Source organism: Hippichthys cyanospilos, chromosome 8, assembly GCF_059441005.1.
Source record: "Hippichthys cyanospilos isolate Australia breed blue-spotted pipefish chromosome 8, RoL_Hcya_1.0, whole genome shotgun sequence".
NCBI classification, from domain to species: domain Eukaryota; kingdom Metazoa; phylum Chordata; class Actinopteri; order Syngnathiformes; family Syngnathidae; genus Hippichthys; species Hippichthys cyanospilos.
The window spans coordinates 195,939-212,087 of record NC_142376.1 but is presented as its reverse complement, the minus strand read 5'-3'; the positions used below and the strand labels follow the sequence as shown (position 1 = coordinate 212,087).

At 61.9% G+C, this 16,149-nt stretch overlaps 2 protein-coding genes across 5 annotated transcripts; one reads left to right on the top strand and one right to left on the bottom strand.

The window, feature by feature from the left end:
* Nucleotides 1-232: 232 nt before the first annotated feature.
* Nucleotides 233-3,881, bottom strand: LOC148419700 (high-affinity choline transporter 1-like). The gene is made up of 8 exons (XM_088421939.1): nucleotides 3,097-3,881; nucleotides 2,914-3,030; nucleotides 2,167-2,322; nucleotides 1,957-2,105; nucleotides 1,733-1,876; nucleotides 1,518-1,671; nucleotides 1,242-1,459; nucleotides 233-1,028 (listed from the first exon to the last, which is right to left on the bottom strand). Exons 1-8 carry the CDS (start codon nucleotides 3,278-3,280, stop codon nucleotides 489-491), a joined length of 1,662 nt encoding a protein of 553 aa, XP_088278065.1. The 5' UTR covers nucleotides 3,281-3,881; the 3' UTR covers nucleotides 233-488.
* LOC148419699 (uncharacterized) lies at nucleotides 3,598-15,905 on the top strand. Of its 4 annotated transcripts, none has more exons than XM_088421937.1 (32): nucleotides 3,598-3,757; nucleotides 4,091-4,193; nucleotides 4,780-4,869; nucleotides 4,934-5,062; nucleotides 5,246-5,384; nucleotides 5,461-5,645; nucleotides 5,715-5,799; nucleotides 5,988-6,170; nucleotides 6,237-6,348; nucleotides 6,883-6,945; nucleotides 7,043-7,189; nucleotides 7,291-7,453; nucleotides 7,838-7,936; nucleotides 8,012-8,104; nucleotides 8,262-8,395; nucleotides 8,466-8,586; nucleotides 8,745-8,891; nucleotides 9,040-9,576; nucleotides 9,818-9,981; nucleotides 10,184-10,322; nucleotides 10,388-10,525; nucleotides 10,629-10,689; nucleotides 11,126-11,251; nucleotides 11,347-11,417; nucleotides 12,164-12,310; nucleotides 12,473-12,640; nucleotides 13,291-13,365; nucleotides 13,452-13,634; nucleotides 14,678-14,737; nucleotides 15,099-15,186; nucleotides 15,286-15,407; nucleotides 15,559-15,905. In XM_088421937.1, exons 2-32 carry the CDS (start codon nucleotides 4,095-4,097, stop codon nucleotides 15,643-15,645), a joined length of 4,155 nt encoding a protein of 1,384 aa, XP_088278063.1. In that variant the 5' UTR covers nucleotides 3,598-3,757; nucleotides 4,091-4,094; the 3' UTR covers nucleotides 15,646-15,905. The 4 variants fall into 4 exon arrangements, with proteins under 4 accessions (XP_088278063.1, XP_088278061.1, XP_088278064.1 ...); XM_088421935.1 differs by having other exon boundaries at nucleotides 12,164-12,319; XM_088421936.1 differs by having other exon boundaries at nucleotides 3,640-3,904; nucleotides 12,164-12,319.
* The last annotated feature ends 244 nt before the right edge of the window (nucleotides 15,906-16,149 follow it).

Genomic DNA, 16,149 nt, shown 5'->3' with positions numbered 1-16,149 from the left:
ATATTTGGTGGACGAACTGAAGAACACAAAACGACTGAATATTTATGGTGAAAAGGAACATCCGCAGTATCTGTTTTTCAGACTAATGAGCGGCCGCCCTCGATGATGTCACAGGGCCACGCCTTTAGCAACGTTGCCGTTCACTCTTGTATACTTCTCCGATGACGTGAGAGATTTGAGACGGTCGGAAGAGGATGCTCAATCATTGTTTGCTTTATTTCTCTAAAGTGGAGCGGAGTTCTGGTGCGGGGACAAAACTAATCATTTTGAAAAAAGGGACAGAGGTGGGAAAGTTGGGCACGTCCCCTGACGATGACCCGATGAGGACTTAGCAGGCGCCAAGAACCCTCGCGGGTTTTTGATTCGACGTACGTGAGCCGATGGGAGGAGGTCGGTGAGCGGCCGGCGTCGTTGAACGTTGTCCATAAAACGGGTTTGATTACAGACGTTTGGTTTTTGCCCCCGGTCGGCTCGCGCCCGTCGTCGAGTCAACGAAGCGGGTCGGATTCGGAGCGACCCGGCGGCCGGGGGTCCCCGGGGGATGCCGGCGCGCCGTCGGGGTCGTCGGAGGCGACGGCCGGAGGGCGGGAAACGCCAAAGACGTCCCAGGAGGCGGGAAGCAGGCCGCGGCGGAAAAGCTGGGACGCCAGCAAGGAGAAGGACACGACGGCAACCAGGGAGCAGAGCATGGCGAAGGTCTTGACGGGGAAACGCTGCACGTAGACGCCGTTGCCGTGGTCCCAGACGCCGCCCGGGAAGCGCAGCGCGGGGGGCAGGCCCAGCATGGGCTCGCCGCTCAGCGCGCGCACGGCCAGGCCCAGCGCGCCGCCCAGCGCCGCGCCGTAGGCGTTGGCGCCGGCGAAGAAGACGGCGCAGAGCAGCTGCGGGAAAAGCACGTTGTAGGAAATCTCGGCCCCCGCGAACCAGAAGAGGATGACGCTGGTCCTCAGTCGGGTCAGCGCCGTACCCGCCACGCCCACCGCCACCACCGTCGCCCGCATGGCCAGCTGCAACTCTCGCTCGGAGGCCTGGGGGACAGGCGACCCGGCGCTTACGCCTTTTCCCCGTTCGGCACCGACGCGGACACCTTTCCGAGGCCGGCGCCGCCATTTAGCGGCCGGGAGCCCTTTCGCGTTTGACACACGGTACGCCCCTCCCCTCTCGCGCCAGCGGCGTAGCCCATCTCCCCGACGCGTGCTCCCCCCTACTGTACTGCCCTTCCTTTTTCTTCGCCTTCCCACCTGCGGCCTGAGGACGTCGTTGTAGATGTCGGCGGTGAAGACGGAGGCGGCCGACAGCAGGGCGGAGTCGGCCGACGACATGACGGCGGCGGCCACGCAGCCGATGCCCACGATGGAGACGTACGGCGGCGTCAGGCTCCGCAGCACCAGGGGGAGCACCAGCGCCGCCTCGCCGCGCTCGTACGGGGACGGGCTACCGTACGACGTCCGGTTCCAGTCTGAAGACAAAACCCGGTCGCGGACCGCGCCCCTTTGGCGCCGGCGAGGCGCTCTTACCCGCGGACGCCCCCACGGCCCCCAGCAGGACGGGCGGGACGCCGAAGACCACGAAGAGGGCGGCCGAGATGAAGCAGACCCGCCTGGCGGTGGACGGGGACGCCGCCGACAGCGTCCTCTGGTGGAAGGACTGATATCCCAGGCTGCCCAGCGCCTGAGGGTGGGGGCGGTGAAGCGCATTTCGGCGGGCGTCGGCCGCGCCCCCGCCCGCTCACCAAGAACAAGTAGTTATCCAGGAGGATCGACACGTTGTCGGCGTTCCAGTCGCCCAGCCAGGGCGCGTGCAGCGCGCCCTTAGTCAGCGTGGAACCGATGGGCGCCACGAGGGGATTGGACACGGCGAAGGGAACGCACGCCCACTGTACACGCGGAGGCAAAGGCGGGTGAGGAAGGCTGGGGGAAAGAGCGGCGGCGGCGGCGACGGCGGCATGCGGCCGACCAGGCTGAAGAAGATGAGGAGCAGCTGGACGACGTCGGTGTAGGCCACCGAGTAGAGGCCGCCCAGGAGCGTGTACGTGATGGTCACGCCCGCCGAGATCCAGATGCACACGGCGAAGGGGAGGTCCAGGACCACGCTCATGGTCACCCCTGCCGGACGCGCGCCGTTAGCGTATAGCTTGGGCGCGCGCGCGCAGCCGCGTGCGCGCACCCAGGCCGGTGAGGGTGGAGGGCACCCAGAAGACGTCGAGGAAGAGCGAGGCCAAGGCGAAGACGGTCGTCAGGCCTTTGCCGTACTTGCGCCGGAAGGGATCCAACATGGTGACGCAGCGGCTGGCGCGCAGCGGTCCGGCCAACACCAGCCCGCCTGTTCCACAGCGCCTTTAGGTCAGTTTCCTTTTGGCTTTTGGGGTAGTCCCCGGCCACACGCCATATGCTCAAAATACGCCCTTCTCTGTTGTGTCTGCCTGTCTGTTATGGATCCCGTTCCATAGTTGCGTAGTTGCGTAGTTGCTTGTTTCACGTGCGCGACACGTAGCCTACGGCGCGCCTTTTCTCCGAGAGTAAACTTGAGCGGCGCCTTTTATCCGAGAGTAAACTTGAGCGGCGCCTTTTATCGGAGAGTAAACTTGAGCGGCAAAAAAAGAGCGCCGAGCCTCTCTCGGGAAGAATATCTCCTCAACCGCTTCGTCAACCGCTTACCGTTACTCTTTACCGATAAGTATATCGTACGTTCACCATAGATCTATTCTATGAGTTATAACGAACGTACTTTATGTTCAGAGCTTTCGATATTACGATGACACCTTCGCTCTAGTTACGGTTATCGTCGAATTATTGTTTCCAAGTCGGGCTCCCGAGTCAAGACCAAACTGGCGGATGACGTCGGGGACGCCTCCCAAGTTCACTCGCTCTCCCGGTCACGGCGATTGCCCACCGATGATTTGGATTTGATTACCAACAACAAAGGAGGTGCTGTATCCCAGCGTGACGGCGGCGGCCCAGGCCGCGCCCATGGAGGGCGTGTACACCATCTCGGCCGTGCCCACGATGAAGCCGCCCCCGACCCACGTGGCTTGGGGAGACAGGAGAATTGAACGAAGGGCTCGGGGCGTAGCGCCGCCCCGCGAAGGAGGCTCACCCGTCATGGTGAAGACGCCCACCAACAGGCTGATGCTGCGGTTGCCCAGCAACGACATCTCCAGGGCGCCGCTCACCCGTTTGCGCTTCTCCCGCCCGGACTTGAGCGACGCCCAGAAGCCGATGGCGAGGACCAGCGCGTAAAAGAACAACATGGAGACGATGCCCGGGATGTTGGCGGCCATCTCGGACTGGAAGAAGAAAAAAAGAAGTCACGCGCTCGCCCGACTTGATTCATTTCTTCGGTATTTTGCTGAAGTCTCATCGCGGGAGATTTTGTCAGTACGACTTCGAGGTCAGATCTCGCCGACAGAGGCATTCCTTTTAGGCCTGCCTTCGGGGCCGGGGGCCTGGCCACCAATGAGCCTTCGGTTAGGGTTACCCTAACCCTACGCTTCAGGTTGTGTCCGCCAGGGGTCAGGAGCGTCGATCAAAGCAACTCTTCGGAGCGCGAGAAGAAAAGGGCTTTCCGCGATTGGATTGGCCGCTTTCAAACCGAGAGCGCCACTCAGCTTGCTCGCCGGTTGTTGTGGTGACGTCGGGTCGTGAGCGCCGGCGACGGACGAACGTCTCGCTTGCTTTTCTGGTCCTTTCCTCCATCTTTACACCTGGCCGCGATTCTTTTGCTTTCAAATGGTTTCTGAGTTCTGAGTCTTCGGCGGGTGAGTGACCCGCGAAAGCCGTCTCGTCACGTTCGAGACGCTCTCGTTTTTCTTCTTGGCTCCTTCCGCGCCCGGAAAATGAGAAGAAAGGAAAAAAAGTCACGCGAGAGGCCCGCGGATTCTTAGCTCGCGGCCGTTGTTGTCACGGTACGCTTGTGTCCGAAGAATAAAAGTGAAATCCGATCAACGCGAGTCGTTTTCTTCGAAGCTAGCTAACACCGTTGGCTACGAGCTGAAGTTTATCGCGCGATCCGGGGTCGTCGACTGGCGTGCTCGCGCCTCGCTCGCGTGCGCTCCTGACTCCCAGTTTGGGAAATGTGCATCTCGCGACAGGGTGATGGAGACGTGTCAAGTGGACCAGGGCCCTCTGGGCGACCTCGACAGTTTCTTGTCTGAAAGCGGCAGCATCCTCTTTCGCGACTCGCAGCTGACTCAGGTACCACATTGGCCAACGTTCCGTTTTGATAGTATGATAAACGCCAGTCAAATGATCGCATCGCATTAACAGCTGCGTCCCATGTTTGCTCCAAATAAACAATACATATCCGCCTTCTTCTGTCCGAATGGTGTTGGGTGAGTTACTGTATCCCATCGCCATTTTTGCAAGAAAGCTGTGGGCTGCTCCTCTTGTCCTCGAGGGCTAGTACCCGTTGCCACCATGTGTTTAGTTGTTGTTGTTTTTTGTACAACAATGCGCATGACTCAAAGTTACAAAAAGAGCGAGTTAGCATAGTGGCTGCTGCTTTGCGGCCGGTGTGGCGTAAGCGCTCACCCTGCCCTCTCTGCTCAGCCCAAAGCGAAACTAAAAAAAAGGCTTTACGGCCTCCATCGTGAACTTTGAAGCTCCTTTAGTTTGACGACGTCGGCAAGCGTCCTACTTTTAAGATCGAATTTTGCAACTCTGAGGCAGACATATTAACCGCGGCAACGCACCGCGCTCATCCAGGTCACGCGAGAAAATGTGCCCGATTTGAACATGCTCGTTCCTCCTTTGTGCGCGTGTGTCGGTGGCGCGCGCGCAGCCCGGCGGCGGGGAAGACGAAGAACACGTGAAGGTGTACCTGCGCATCCGACCCTTGACGGCGGCTGAGGCCCAGAACGGCGAGTCGCAGGTGGGCGCCGGCGCTCGCCGGCCTCGAGCTCCTTTGTTCGTTGAACCCGCGGGTTTGTCCGCAGGACTGCGTGTCGGCCGAGCCGCCGGACGCGGTCCTCCTGAGGCCTCCCGGCGCGCCGGCGGCCGGCCCGGGCCCCGACGCCTGGGACAAAGCCTCCGCGCGCGCCGCGCAACGCTTCCGCTTCTCTCAGGTGGGTTTGGATTGTGAAGAAGGCACGCACGGAATGCTTGGCCCCTCCCACTTTTTGGCGTCGGCCACCTTTCGCGACGACGCTCGTTCGGGACTCCTCCAAACTATTTTGCCGTGCGAATTTGGTAACTTTCCCACAATTCCATCTGAGGCAGACATTTGCGTTGTTGCGGTTGGCGAGCAGGTGTACGGCCCAGACGCCACCCAGAGGGAGCTGTTCCAAGGAACCGTCAAGGGCCTGGTCAAAGACGTTCTCCACGGAGGCAATTCCCTTGTCTTCACTTACGGGGTCACCAACGCCGGGAAAACCTTCACCTTTTTGGGTGCGCCTCAGCTCACGGAGAAAAAGATGGCGGCGCTCACTGGGACGGGCCCTCACGCCTCCGCCGCTCCCGTCAGGTCCGCGCGGCGACGCCGGCCTGCTACCCAGGTCCCTGGACCTGATTTTCGGCAGCGTGGCGGGCAAGCTCTCCACGGGGGCGAGCGTCAAACCGCAGCGCTGCCGAGAGCTGATCGCGCTGAGCGAGGAGCAGCGGGCCGAGGAGGCCGCCTTCAAGAAGGGCCTGCTGCCCGCCTCTAAAGAGGTAAGGCCGCCGCGAGCGGGAGCTCGCGAGCGGGAGATCCCAACTCCAGCGCACGCGTTTCGCCCCCAGTGCGACGAGGGCGACGGCCGCGAGGGCGACGGCCGCGAGGGCGACGGCCGCGAGGGCGACGCCGGTGGCGCCGCGCTCCCGCGAGGCAAGTTTGGCTCCCGGTTCGCCCGGTTACCCGTCAGCCCGAAAAATGACGGATTCCAGACAGCGGTGCGATTATCCAAGCCGGGGGTTTCGCGCGAGCCTGCGCCCCCGTGCTTTGGCCTTTCTGGTTTTCTGGCGCTTTGACCTTTCTGGTTTTCTGGCGCTTCGGCATTTCTTTGCCCGCGGCAGGCGCGGCGGAGGAGCGCGTCGGCGTCCGAGCGGAAGCCGGCACCGAGTTCTGCGTCTGGGTCTCCTTCTGCGAGATCTACAACGAGAACATCCATGACCTCCTGGAGCCGGCGCCCGTCGGGGCGACCAAGAGGACGGCCCTCCGCTTGTCTCAAGACGCCCAGGGCAACGCCTTTGTCAAAGGTAGGCCGGGCGAGCCGGCGCCAGACCCCTCTCGGCGGTTCACCGCATCCGCCCTCCGCGCGGCAGACCTGCGCTGGGTGCAGGTGGACGGGGCCGACGAGGCCTACCGGGTCCTGGAGCTGGGCAGGAAGAACCAGAGCTTCTCCTCCACCGGGATCAACCGGCTTTCCAGCAGGAGGTGACGAGCGGCGATTGAACGGCCGACCCGCGCCTCGCTCTTTAAGCGATCGAAATGATTTTTCTCTGCTTTTCGCTCGGACGAAATGGAGAAAAAACGTCGCGTTCTTTGGTAAGCCACCAAAAACGGCTTACCGAAGAACGCGACGTTTTTTTCTCCTGTCTAAAGGGGAATCTTGTTCTCTGATAGGCTTAGTCCAATACAGTAATAGTCCATGGGTCTTGAAAGGAATTTCAATTGCTATGGACTCAGCCGTACGTATGTCCAATGAAAAAAAACAAAACTGCGTACGCATACGTCTCGACGCGTGCCGCACTGGACGTATAGACTTGCACATGAGCGACTATACAGTGCACTGAAAGAAACCCACATGTACCCAATGAACGAGTGTGGTGAATATCCATGCGCCCACCCATCTTCCACCGCTGTCTTCCGGGGTCGGGTGGCGGGGGGCGGCAGCTTGAGCGAGGAAGCCCAGCCTTCCCTCTCCCCGGCCACTTCGTCCAGCTCTTCTTTCTTGTTTTTTTTTTCCAGCCACAGTATCTTCTCCATCCGCGTTGTGAGAATTACGGCCGCCCAAGCGCTCGGCGTCGGCGAGTAGGTGGCGTGCGCCGCTACGGGTGGCGAGCGCGAGCGTGCGCGAGCGTGCGCGCGCGCGCGACTGAAGGAGCGTGGTGTTTTTGCGGGCGCGCAGGCTGTGTCTGTGTGACCTGGCCGGCTCGGAGCGCTGCGCCAAGACCGGCAACTGCGGCGAGCGCCTCAAGGAAGCCGGAAACATCAACGCCTCGCTGCTGGTGCTGGGCAAGTGCATGGCTGCCCTCAGGCACAACAGGCACGCAAGGTGGGCGCGCCCGCCGCGGGGACGGTGAGCGAGCGAGCCCCGGGAGGGTCGCCCGTGGCCGCGCCTGACGCTCGCTCGCGTGTGCGCGCGCGGCGAGCCAGGCCGTCGCAGCACGTGCCTTTCCGAGAGAGCAAGCTGACGCGCTACCTCCGGGCCTTCTTCTGCGGCCGGGCCAAAGTGTGCATGATGGTCAACGTCACCCCGTGCGCTTCCGCCTACGAGGAGACGCTCCAAGTGCTCAAGTTCTCCGCCCTGGCCCAGAAGGTGAACGCGCGGGGACCCGCGGGGGCCGGCCCGTACGACCTCCGAAGGAAACTGACGTTTCTTTCGCGAAGGCCACGTGTCTCGGCTCGCTCGCCTATGAGTGCCGACGTCGCCATCCCGTGCTCTTTTCTGGGCCGGTGTCGGATCAGATCGGGACGCCGCCGTTACTTTTTGTCCGCGGCGCGACGTGAGCTCCACCGTTTCCCGAACGATGCAAAAAAAAAAAAAAAAAAGCCGATCGTCAACAAAAGTCAGCTTTTGTTGTCGATCGACATCGGCGGCGGCGCGCTTTCATAACCGCACGAGTTGAACGTTTTCAAAATAAAAAAAAGCGGACGGGCGGTCCCGACCCGATGTGACGTCCGTGTCCGCCATGTCCTCCAGGTGGCGCTTTTGCCCGGCGAGACGCATCCCAACAAAGTCACCGGGGCGACCGCTCGGGGCTCTTTGATGGGCTGGAAGAGCGGCCTGGAGGCCACGCGGGTAGGGTGGAAAGGGCGCGGCCCACCACGCTCATTTTGTCCCCCTTGTATAACGTGTTAGCGTTGTCTCTGACAGGAGGAGGACGAGGATGAGGAGATTTCAACGGAGGACGCGGCGTATCGGAGTGAGGAGGGTGACGACGACGACGACGGTGAACCGACGCATCAGGTTTGTGGGTCCGGGTCTCGGCGGTGGTAAAAAAAAAAAGAATTTTAAGAGTCTTCGATGACTGCCTATTGCAAAGTTAAAAAGGAACGACACGGAGTCGCTAGGTTCGCTTTGAGGCGGGCGGGCGCTCAATGCACAACGTCCTCCCGAGCGGCAGGCGGCGCTCGTGAGACGTCTGCAAACGGCGCTGAAGCGGGCTCGAGCCGACAGCGTCGCGGCCGAAGCTCGGATCCGAGACGACGTCTGCGCGGAGTTTGGACGGGTCTTTGAGGACATGCGGAACGACTTCCGGTGAGGCTTTTCGATTTCCGAAGTGGTCCGCGAGCGCCGAGGTCAAAGGCGCCGTCGTCGTTCGCCGCAGGGAACGACTGGCCAGAGAGACGCAAATCCTGGAAGAGCGAGCCGAAAGGCGTCTGGAGATCTTCAAGACCATGAGCGTCAATATGGCCGCCTGCGGAGAAGGTCGGGGGGCGCCGAGCAAGGTCGAGAGCCGCCGCCGTCGCCCCGTAACCCTTCTTTTCCGCGGGGCGGCTTCCGTGCTTAGACGCGGTCGATCTTCGAGTTCAAATTTGGAGCGCGGCCTTCACTCGTTCGTCGACTCGCGCGCTTGAAATCGCAAATGCGCTCGAATTATTTTTAGGCCGAGGAAGACCGAGGGGAAGCCGCCCGCTTGGACCTTCGCGCCGACGGGAGCGGCGTAGAAGAGCCGCCGGGGCGGGAGGAAGTGGACGGGCTGCGCCGCGAGGTGGACAGGCTAACCGCCGCCCTGGAAGCATCGCGGCAACGGGTGAGCCGACGGCTTGAGCAAATCCGCTAGGAACGAGGCCTTCCATCCATCCGCCCCGACTCAAAGCAGTCCGAAGGGTGGATTCGGACAAGTTTTGCCCGGGAGTCGAGTTCCCCCGCGAAGCAACGACGGCGCCGGTGATTCGCAGGCGGACGGCGAGACCCTTCGAGCGGAACGGGCCTCCGCTCTGCTGCGGGCCGCCCGGGAGCAAATCCTCCAGACGCGGGCCCAGATCGCCGACCTGAGCCGGGACTACGCGAGCGCCCCGGACGAATCCCCGAGCGCCCCGGACGAATCCCCGAGCGCGGGCGGGACGTCGGAGCCCCGGCCCCTCCGAGAAGACCCGGCCCGCGAGGTCGCCGGCCCCGACCCGGCGCTGCCGGAGCTGGTCCGAGAGCTCGGAGAGAAGCTGCGGCGACGGCGGGAAGCGGCCGGGAAGCGGCCGGAGGAAGTCGGCCGCCAACCGCGCGAGCGAGAAGCGTCGTGTCGGTGCCTCGGACAGAAGTCCAGCCGGCGAGAGCTGACCGCGGGGCGACCGGAGGCCCGGTCGCGGGAAGCCGGCGCCGCCCGAGAACATTTGGAGCTTCGGGCCCAGGTGGCGTCTTTGACGGCCGAGAAGGAGATGCGTAAAGATGAGGCGGTCCAGACGGACGGGGGGCGCGTCCCGATGCCGCCGCCGCCGCAGGTGAGCCTGCGCGAGCACCGTGGCCGCGGTCGCCGCGCGGTACGTTCCAAGTGTCAGATGCGCACGCGTACTCTACGTAATGCTCTTGCTAACGATGGCTCCCGGCCGCTTTTGGTACACCTGTGACCGACAACTATTTTGGGAGTGGGGAGCGGGCCTCGGTAGAGACGGACGGATGGCGGTTTTTGGATGTCAAGCTCGCCGAAGCCCGCCAAAGACGGTTCTTTCCGTTCGGCTACAGATGGAGGAGCCGGAGGCGTGCCGGCAGCGGGCGGACGGCGGCCAGGCGCCCCGGGAACGTGGCCGTACGGAGGCCGAGCGACGCCGGGAGTCGCTGGCCGAGGCGCGCCGGGCCATCGAGCGCAAAGACGCCGAGCTGGAGGAGAGAGCCCTCCAGGTGGCCAAGTAAGGCGGGGCTTCAATTTGACATCAATTCCTCCTAAAGTGCGGACAAGCTCACTGAGCGTTTATCCTAAAAAAATGCTCGGGACACCCCAATAAACATATGTCATCAGAGACAATGTTTTTTTTTCATTGGTATTTTGCCTCACGACGAGAAGAGAGCCCGTACCGGAGGTTAACGCTTCGCGCCGACGCCTTCTTCCAGACTGCAGGAACTCGCCAAGCGGGACTCTGACAAAATCCAGAGTCTCCGTAAGGATCTGGAGAGGAAGGAGGAGGACTCCGGCGACCTCCGAGAGAAGCTGGCCGACTACAAGAAGCAGATCCAGCGGGTCCACAAAGACGTACGTACGCGCAACAAGGTGGCGCGGACGTTAGCCAAGAGGACGACGCCGACGCCTTCCCGCAGATCTCCGCCATGAAAGAGGAGGAGCGACTTTTGCGACGGAAGCTGTCGGAGGGGGAGAAGGTCAAGAAGCGGCTTCAGTCAGACCTGGCCAGTCGAGACAGAACTATCCAACAACTCAAGGCGATGAATGTGGCCGAGGTTGGAACGCTTCGCTCTTTCTCCATGATTGGACTTTTGGATGGTCCGTCCGCCTGTCCGCCCATGCGCACGCTGCGTATAGCCTTGTCTCTCCTCCCTGCAGGAGCGGCCGGCGGACAAAGAGAGCGCCGGGACGCCGCGGCCGTACCAGGAAGCGCGTCCAGGTAAGCGCGCCCCGGGGGGCCCGGGCGTCTTTCGCCGTTCGTCTCGACCGGCGCGAACGATTTCTGAGGGGGATCCAACGGCGGCGAGAAGTGCCCGAGAAGTAAAGGAGCGCACCTGCGTCCGGCTGACCCGGACTTCTTGCAAAAGCGGCGAAGCCGAGCGCAGACCGCTGATTCTACCCGGGCAAAAGTCCCTCCCCGCTCTTCCGAATGTCTTTCCTGCGCTCTTTCCCTCCCTTGCTTTTGTTACTTTTTCTGGAATCCAATACTTAGCGTTTAATCGATCCCGGTCGCCCAGCCGGCACGAGGTCGGCGGCAAATCGGAGGGGACGCTAGCAATTTGGCTTGCTGCTCATAAGCCGGCCGTCGTCCGGCGCTCGCGGCGTAAGATTTGTCGGGACGGGTTGCCAAAGTTCTGAGGGCCGCTTGCGCGCAGAGCCGGAGGCCGCGCGCCGCCTGGTGGACGACATGCGCTCGGCGCTGCTGGAACAGGAGGAGACGCAGCAGCGGATGGAGCGGGCGCTGGACGAGAAAGTCCGCCTGGCGCAGGAGCTCGGCCGCGGTAAGACGCCGGGGACCCTTTAAACTCCGGGGAAAGTCATCGGGGGCCGCCGAGATCCCAGCCCGCGCCGCTTGCGGCGTCTCGTTTTTGTCCAGAGCTGGACCAAGTGAAGGAGATGCTGAGGCAGCAAAAGGAGGAGCGCGCCGGCGCCCGCCGGGGCCCCGAGGTAAGCGAGGGCGAGTTATCCATTGACCGGATGAGGCTTCGTTTCTCCGATGTTTAACGCGGGGCTCGCGCGCGAGGGACCGGCGCGCGTCACGCTCTTCGCGTTCGTTCAAAGCTCGCAATCGATTTCGTAACCGTTGACCTCGCGGATGAATGAGTTCGGGCAAATGGACGTCGCGCAGACCGGGCGGTGCCGACCTGCCGCGACGTTCCGATGCGCCCAGGTTAAACCTTGGATAATGTTTGAAAACCTCGGAGGAAAGCGTGCCCCGCCCCACATGAACGCAATGAAATGGAAAAGCGCCTTTCGGCTAACGCGCCGACAACGATATTTCAAGTACCGGATTTTGCGGCTTTGCGTTGGAGTGGAGTTAGCCAAATGGCCGCCCCCTCAGATGGATGAAAAGGGCCGGATTTTGCCTCCTCCTTCGTATGCCGCTACGAGGGTTGGGGTTACGGCCAAAAAAGCGCCGGTGGACGGAGAAGGTTCGGGAGAGATGCGACGGCCGTACGCCCGCGCCTCGCCGGTCCGGCCCCCCCCCGTTCGCGCGCGGCGTTAGCGATCCTCGGCTTACCTTGAACCGCAAAAGGCAGGCGCGGGGAAATTCTCCCGGTCCCGGTCGGATCTTGCGACGGGGCGAAATGAGGAGCGCCGCGTTCGCCGCGCCGCGGACTCCGCCCCTCGTCAACCGCGGGACGCCAGCTTTCAAGGCGTCACTTATTGACAACCGTTTTTTCGCCGTCAAGCCGTCGGAGGAGAAGTACCTGACGGGACGTCGCAAGTGGCAGGAGGAAAAGATGGCTCTGATTGGTCGGCTCAAGGAGGCGGAGGACCAGCGCAACCGAGAGATGAAGAAGTTTGCCGAGGACCGGGAGCGCCACCTGGCCCGGCTGGCCCGGCTGGTGAGCGGGCCCCCTTCCCTTTCTCGTTTTGCCGCCTTGACATTTACCAGCCTGTTTGCGGCATGGGCGTTTTTGCAACTTTGGGTCGAACGCGGGCTTGGGTATAAGGCCGGCGTCAAACGAGCGCTGCGTTTCGCCGGACGTTTTGTCCAGGAGGCGGAGCTGCGCGAGCGGGAGCGGAAGATGGAGAGCTGGAGGCAGGAGAGGGACGCGCTGGCGACGGCCTTGGAGGCCAAACTCGCCGCCGGCCGAGCCCAAAAGGACCAAAGCGTCCAAAGCGTCCGGCTCCTTCGTCGGGACGGCTCCCCGACCCCGCCCGAGGTCAGTCGTCGCCTTCCGAAAAGAAGCGCCCGCCCGGGTCGTTTGTTTTGTTTCCGAAAACGCCACCTGAAGCGCCCGCAAGCGGAAGGGGGGATGGGCGGATGGGCGGATGGGGGGGCGCTCCAATATGTCAATAAATGGACAGAATCGCTTGTTTTTCGGCTAGCGATGTGGGATGAGCGCGATTTTCCAAACGCGTGCGTTCTCGCGCGGTTGTGAAGGAGAGCCTCCGCCTCTTTCCTGCTGTTTTCTTATGCATTCTTTTGTATATCCGTCAGGTGATTTTGTCACGTCGCCCCGCTCGTTACAGCTCTGCGCTCGTTACAGCTCTGCGCTCGCCGGACGCAGCAAATATGCGCGGGAAAACAAACGAACCCCGATTCAAATTCAAACGGGCGTCATGTCGGCCCCGGGGCCTCCGCGCAAGTGCGGCGCTTCCATTGGAATCGGACCGACGACGTGAGGGGGGCGACAAAAGCGCGACATTTTGCCAGCGCTGGCTTTTCTGAAAATTCCTGGGAAAGAAAGGTACGGTCCAAATTGGGTCTCGGGGACGTCCCGCATCGGATCTTCCCGCCGGGACAACGGTCGCTTCCTTTTGGCCTCGCGTGCCCGGCCGCTCATCCCTCTCCCTCGTTTTTCGCCATCAGGCAACCGAGGCGGGGAGTCGGCCGGCGCCGCTCGCGGAGGACGGCGGGGACCTGCCGGATCGCGCCGACGCTCGGGTAGGCTCATCGCTTAAACCGCGACCGACAAGCGCGAGCGAGAAATGGAAAAAAAAAAAAAAAGTCCCCCGCGGGTCGCCCGTCAGGCCTCGCCGGAGCCGTCGGAGACCCCCGCGGAGAACGGCCGCTTTCCGCGCCCCGAGATGGAGATTTCCTTCAGCCCGTTGCGACCGGACCGCGTGGCGCTGCGGCGCCGGGGCGACTCCGCCGCCGTCACCGTCATGATCGCGCGCTCGGCCCGCAAAAGGAAGAGCGCCGACGCGGGCAAGGTAAGGGAGCGCCGCCGCCGCCGCCTCACGCATTCTGGATTTTCTTGATCCTCTCGCCAAAAGAAATGAGGCGGGCAGACACTAGCAACCCAGCGTTGGGGATTAAAAAATAACCTCACAAATGTTTTCGCACATACAGTAAATAAGCCGGTGTAGTTTTTGACCCTGGTGTTGCATTTGGCGCCGGCGACCTTAGTGGGACCGGCGCGCACACGCGCTCTAAAATAGCCTTTTCTTTCTTGCGTGTCGTTTTTGGAATATTTGTACGTTTCGGTTCTTGACTGTCTATTGGGGGCCGCAGTTCAGTCAACTCACTCATTTTTCCCCTCCTAAGTGTCACTTATTTCGAGGCGGCAAACGTCCGACGACTCACGCCGAGGTAGGCGTGTTTGGGACGCACCTTCATCGTCCCGTCCGTCTCCCCCGCGCCCGCGCTTCACCGTCGTCGTCAATTCATCAATTCATCATAACCCTAAATGACACGCGGGTCTTCCCCGAATCCGAAAGCTTCCCCTCCGACGCTGGGCGCGCTCTTCGCAAAAGTGAAGCGTTAGCGCCGGCCGAAAGCTGACGCCGGCGCCGCCTCTCTTCCGTCGGAAAACTACGAACGCCGTCAAGCGAAAAACCCTCTTCGCGCCCGAGGTCCCGTCGGCCCGCGGGAGCCGAGCGCTCGGGTTAGGTCGTCTCGCGCGATTTCTTTCAAGGTGGGCGGGCTAATTGTTCAGGGCGCGTCGCTCGGTCAGGAAGTCTATCCTGGGTTCGCGCTCACTAAATTCAGACGTCCCTTCGCGTACCAGCGGAGGGACGAGCGGGGGCGCCTCGGATGTAGCGCAACGTTGGGATATCTCAAGCGCTAATGAAAACAAGTTGCATTTATTTGAAAGTGTGCGTCACGGCCCGGGCGGGAAGATTTGTCACTTTTCAGCAGGGAGGAAACGTGACTCCTGCTCCTCCTCCCGCTCCTCCTCCTCCTCCTCGTCCTCGTCACGTCGTCCCGCGGGCGAGGAGAACCTTCCAAGCTTTGCCGCTTTGTGCGTCGGCAGGATGAAGCGGAGTCGGAGAATCGTAAAAACGGCAGAGCGACGCCGAGCGGGCGCCACGAGGTGAGCGCACGGACACGCGCGCGCACACTTGCTGTCGCTTTGTCAGCGTGAGGTCAGTAAGCCCATTGGCCTCTCGAAGTTGCTTCACTTTGCGTTCTGAGCCGTACGGGAGCTTGCTGCCGCGTGCCCGTCGGTAGACACGCGCACGCACGCACGCGCGCACGCGCGCAGGCTACTCTTGGAAGCTTTTCGTCGGGGGAATTTTCGGTGAAAGACGGCCCTCGCAGGCACTTGTTAATCGGCTCCTCGGAATGTCCAAGCGGGACTACTTTTTGCCAGGGGAGGGAAGAAAGGCCTTCTTTGCGCTGGTGTCGGCGTTTGAACCAGCGTAACGCGGAGCTTGCGACGCGTGTGCCCGCAGCGCCGCGGGACGCCAGGTCGGACGGACGCCGCGCTGCGGAAGATCGGAGCCTTCCTCCAAAGCTCGCCCGCCCGCGTGGGCTCCAAAGGTCAGCGGGCGCCGCTTAACCCGCCGGCCGCTTAACCCGCCGGCCGCTTAACCCGCCGGCCGCTTAACCCGCGGCGTTGCGCGTTTGGGTCGCGAGCAGCCAAGGAGATGATGGGCCTGGTCGCGCTCGGCGCATCGCCGCCCTCCGTCCGACGCAAGAAGAGCAAAAGGAAGTTGTTCGCCGCCGACATCTCCTCCCCCATGGACGCGCCCCTGCATCCGGTGCGTAGCGCCCAAAATCCCCGCCCAAAACGTTTGCTTGGCGCATCCGTGCATTTGTGGCGAAATGCGCGGCGCGTCGGTGTCACGGCGCGGCAAAAACGAAAGTCCGGAAGTTGCCATTGAAAGGCGATCCCCTCGTCCGTCCTTGCAGATGGTCGGTGGCAACGTTGTCAGCCAGGACAAGCAAGACCATCATCTCATCATCAAGAGGCGACTTCGCTCCAGAGCCGGCAAATAACGGGCGCCGTGTCGCACGGTCGCTATATTTGATCGCCGCGGGACGCCGACGCTAACCGGCGCGCTCGCCCCACTTCGCTGCTTTATGTGCAATTGGACACCTTTCGGTGAAGTTACTCTCGTTAAATTTCCCTTTACTAGCCAATGCGCTTTTCGTTCAATGCTTTTGCACTTTCCGCAGTCTTGTTTGAGGAATAAAAAGTTGAGACGTCTCCCTACATTTCCCTACGGGGATGAATAAAGTATCTATCTATCTATCTATCTATCTATCTATCTATCTATCATTCGTCACTCGCCACCTCGTTGGGCGTGGGCATCAAAAGAATAGGGGGCCTGTTCAGTTTTGTTTTTGTTTTGGTTATTTTTTTAGGGGGGGGGGGCGTACCAGTCCTTTGACGTCATCGCCATCTCGTGAAACGATCGCGACCCACAACGACACCGCGCGGCCACCCAGCACACTTGCAGGCAGCGCCTTCGGCCGTCGTCGTCCGCCCTTGTTGAAAAT

What these genes read in the sequence shown, in the direction of transcription:
- LOC148419699 (XM_088421935.1), top strand. Translation starts at nt 4,095, where the DNA reads ATGGAGACGTGTCAAGTGGACCAGGGCCCTCTGGGCGACCTCGACAGT. An exon ending in TGCTGCCCGCCTCTAAAGAG is followed by an intron (nt 5,646 to 5,714) that starts GTAAGGCCGCCG and finishes TTTCGCCCCCAG; the next exon opens with TGCGACGAGGGCGACGGCCG. An exon ending in AGAGCCCTCCAGGTGGCCAA is followed by an intron (nt 9,982 to 10,183) that starts GTAAGGCGGGGC and finishes GCCTTCTTCCAG; the next exon opens with ACTGCAGGAACTCGCCAAGC.
- LOC148419700 (XM_088421939.1), bottom strand. Translation starts at nt 3,280, where the DNA reads ATGGCCGCCAACATCCCGGGCATCGTCTCCATGTTGTTCTTTTACGCG. An exon ending in CTCCACCCTCACCGGCCTGG is followed by an intron (nt 2,106 to 2,166) that starts GTGCGCGCACGC and finishes CGCGTCCGGCAG; the next exon opens with GGGTGACCATGAGCGTGGTC. An exon ending in TGGATAACTACTTGTTCTTG is followed by an intron (nt 1,672 to 1,732) that starts GTGAGCGGGCGG and finishes CCCCACCCTCAG; the next exon opens with GCGCTGGGCAGCCTGGGATA.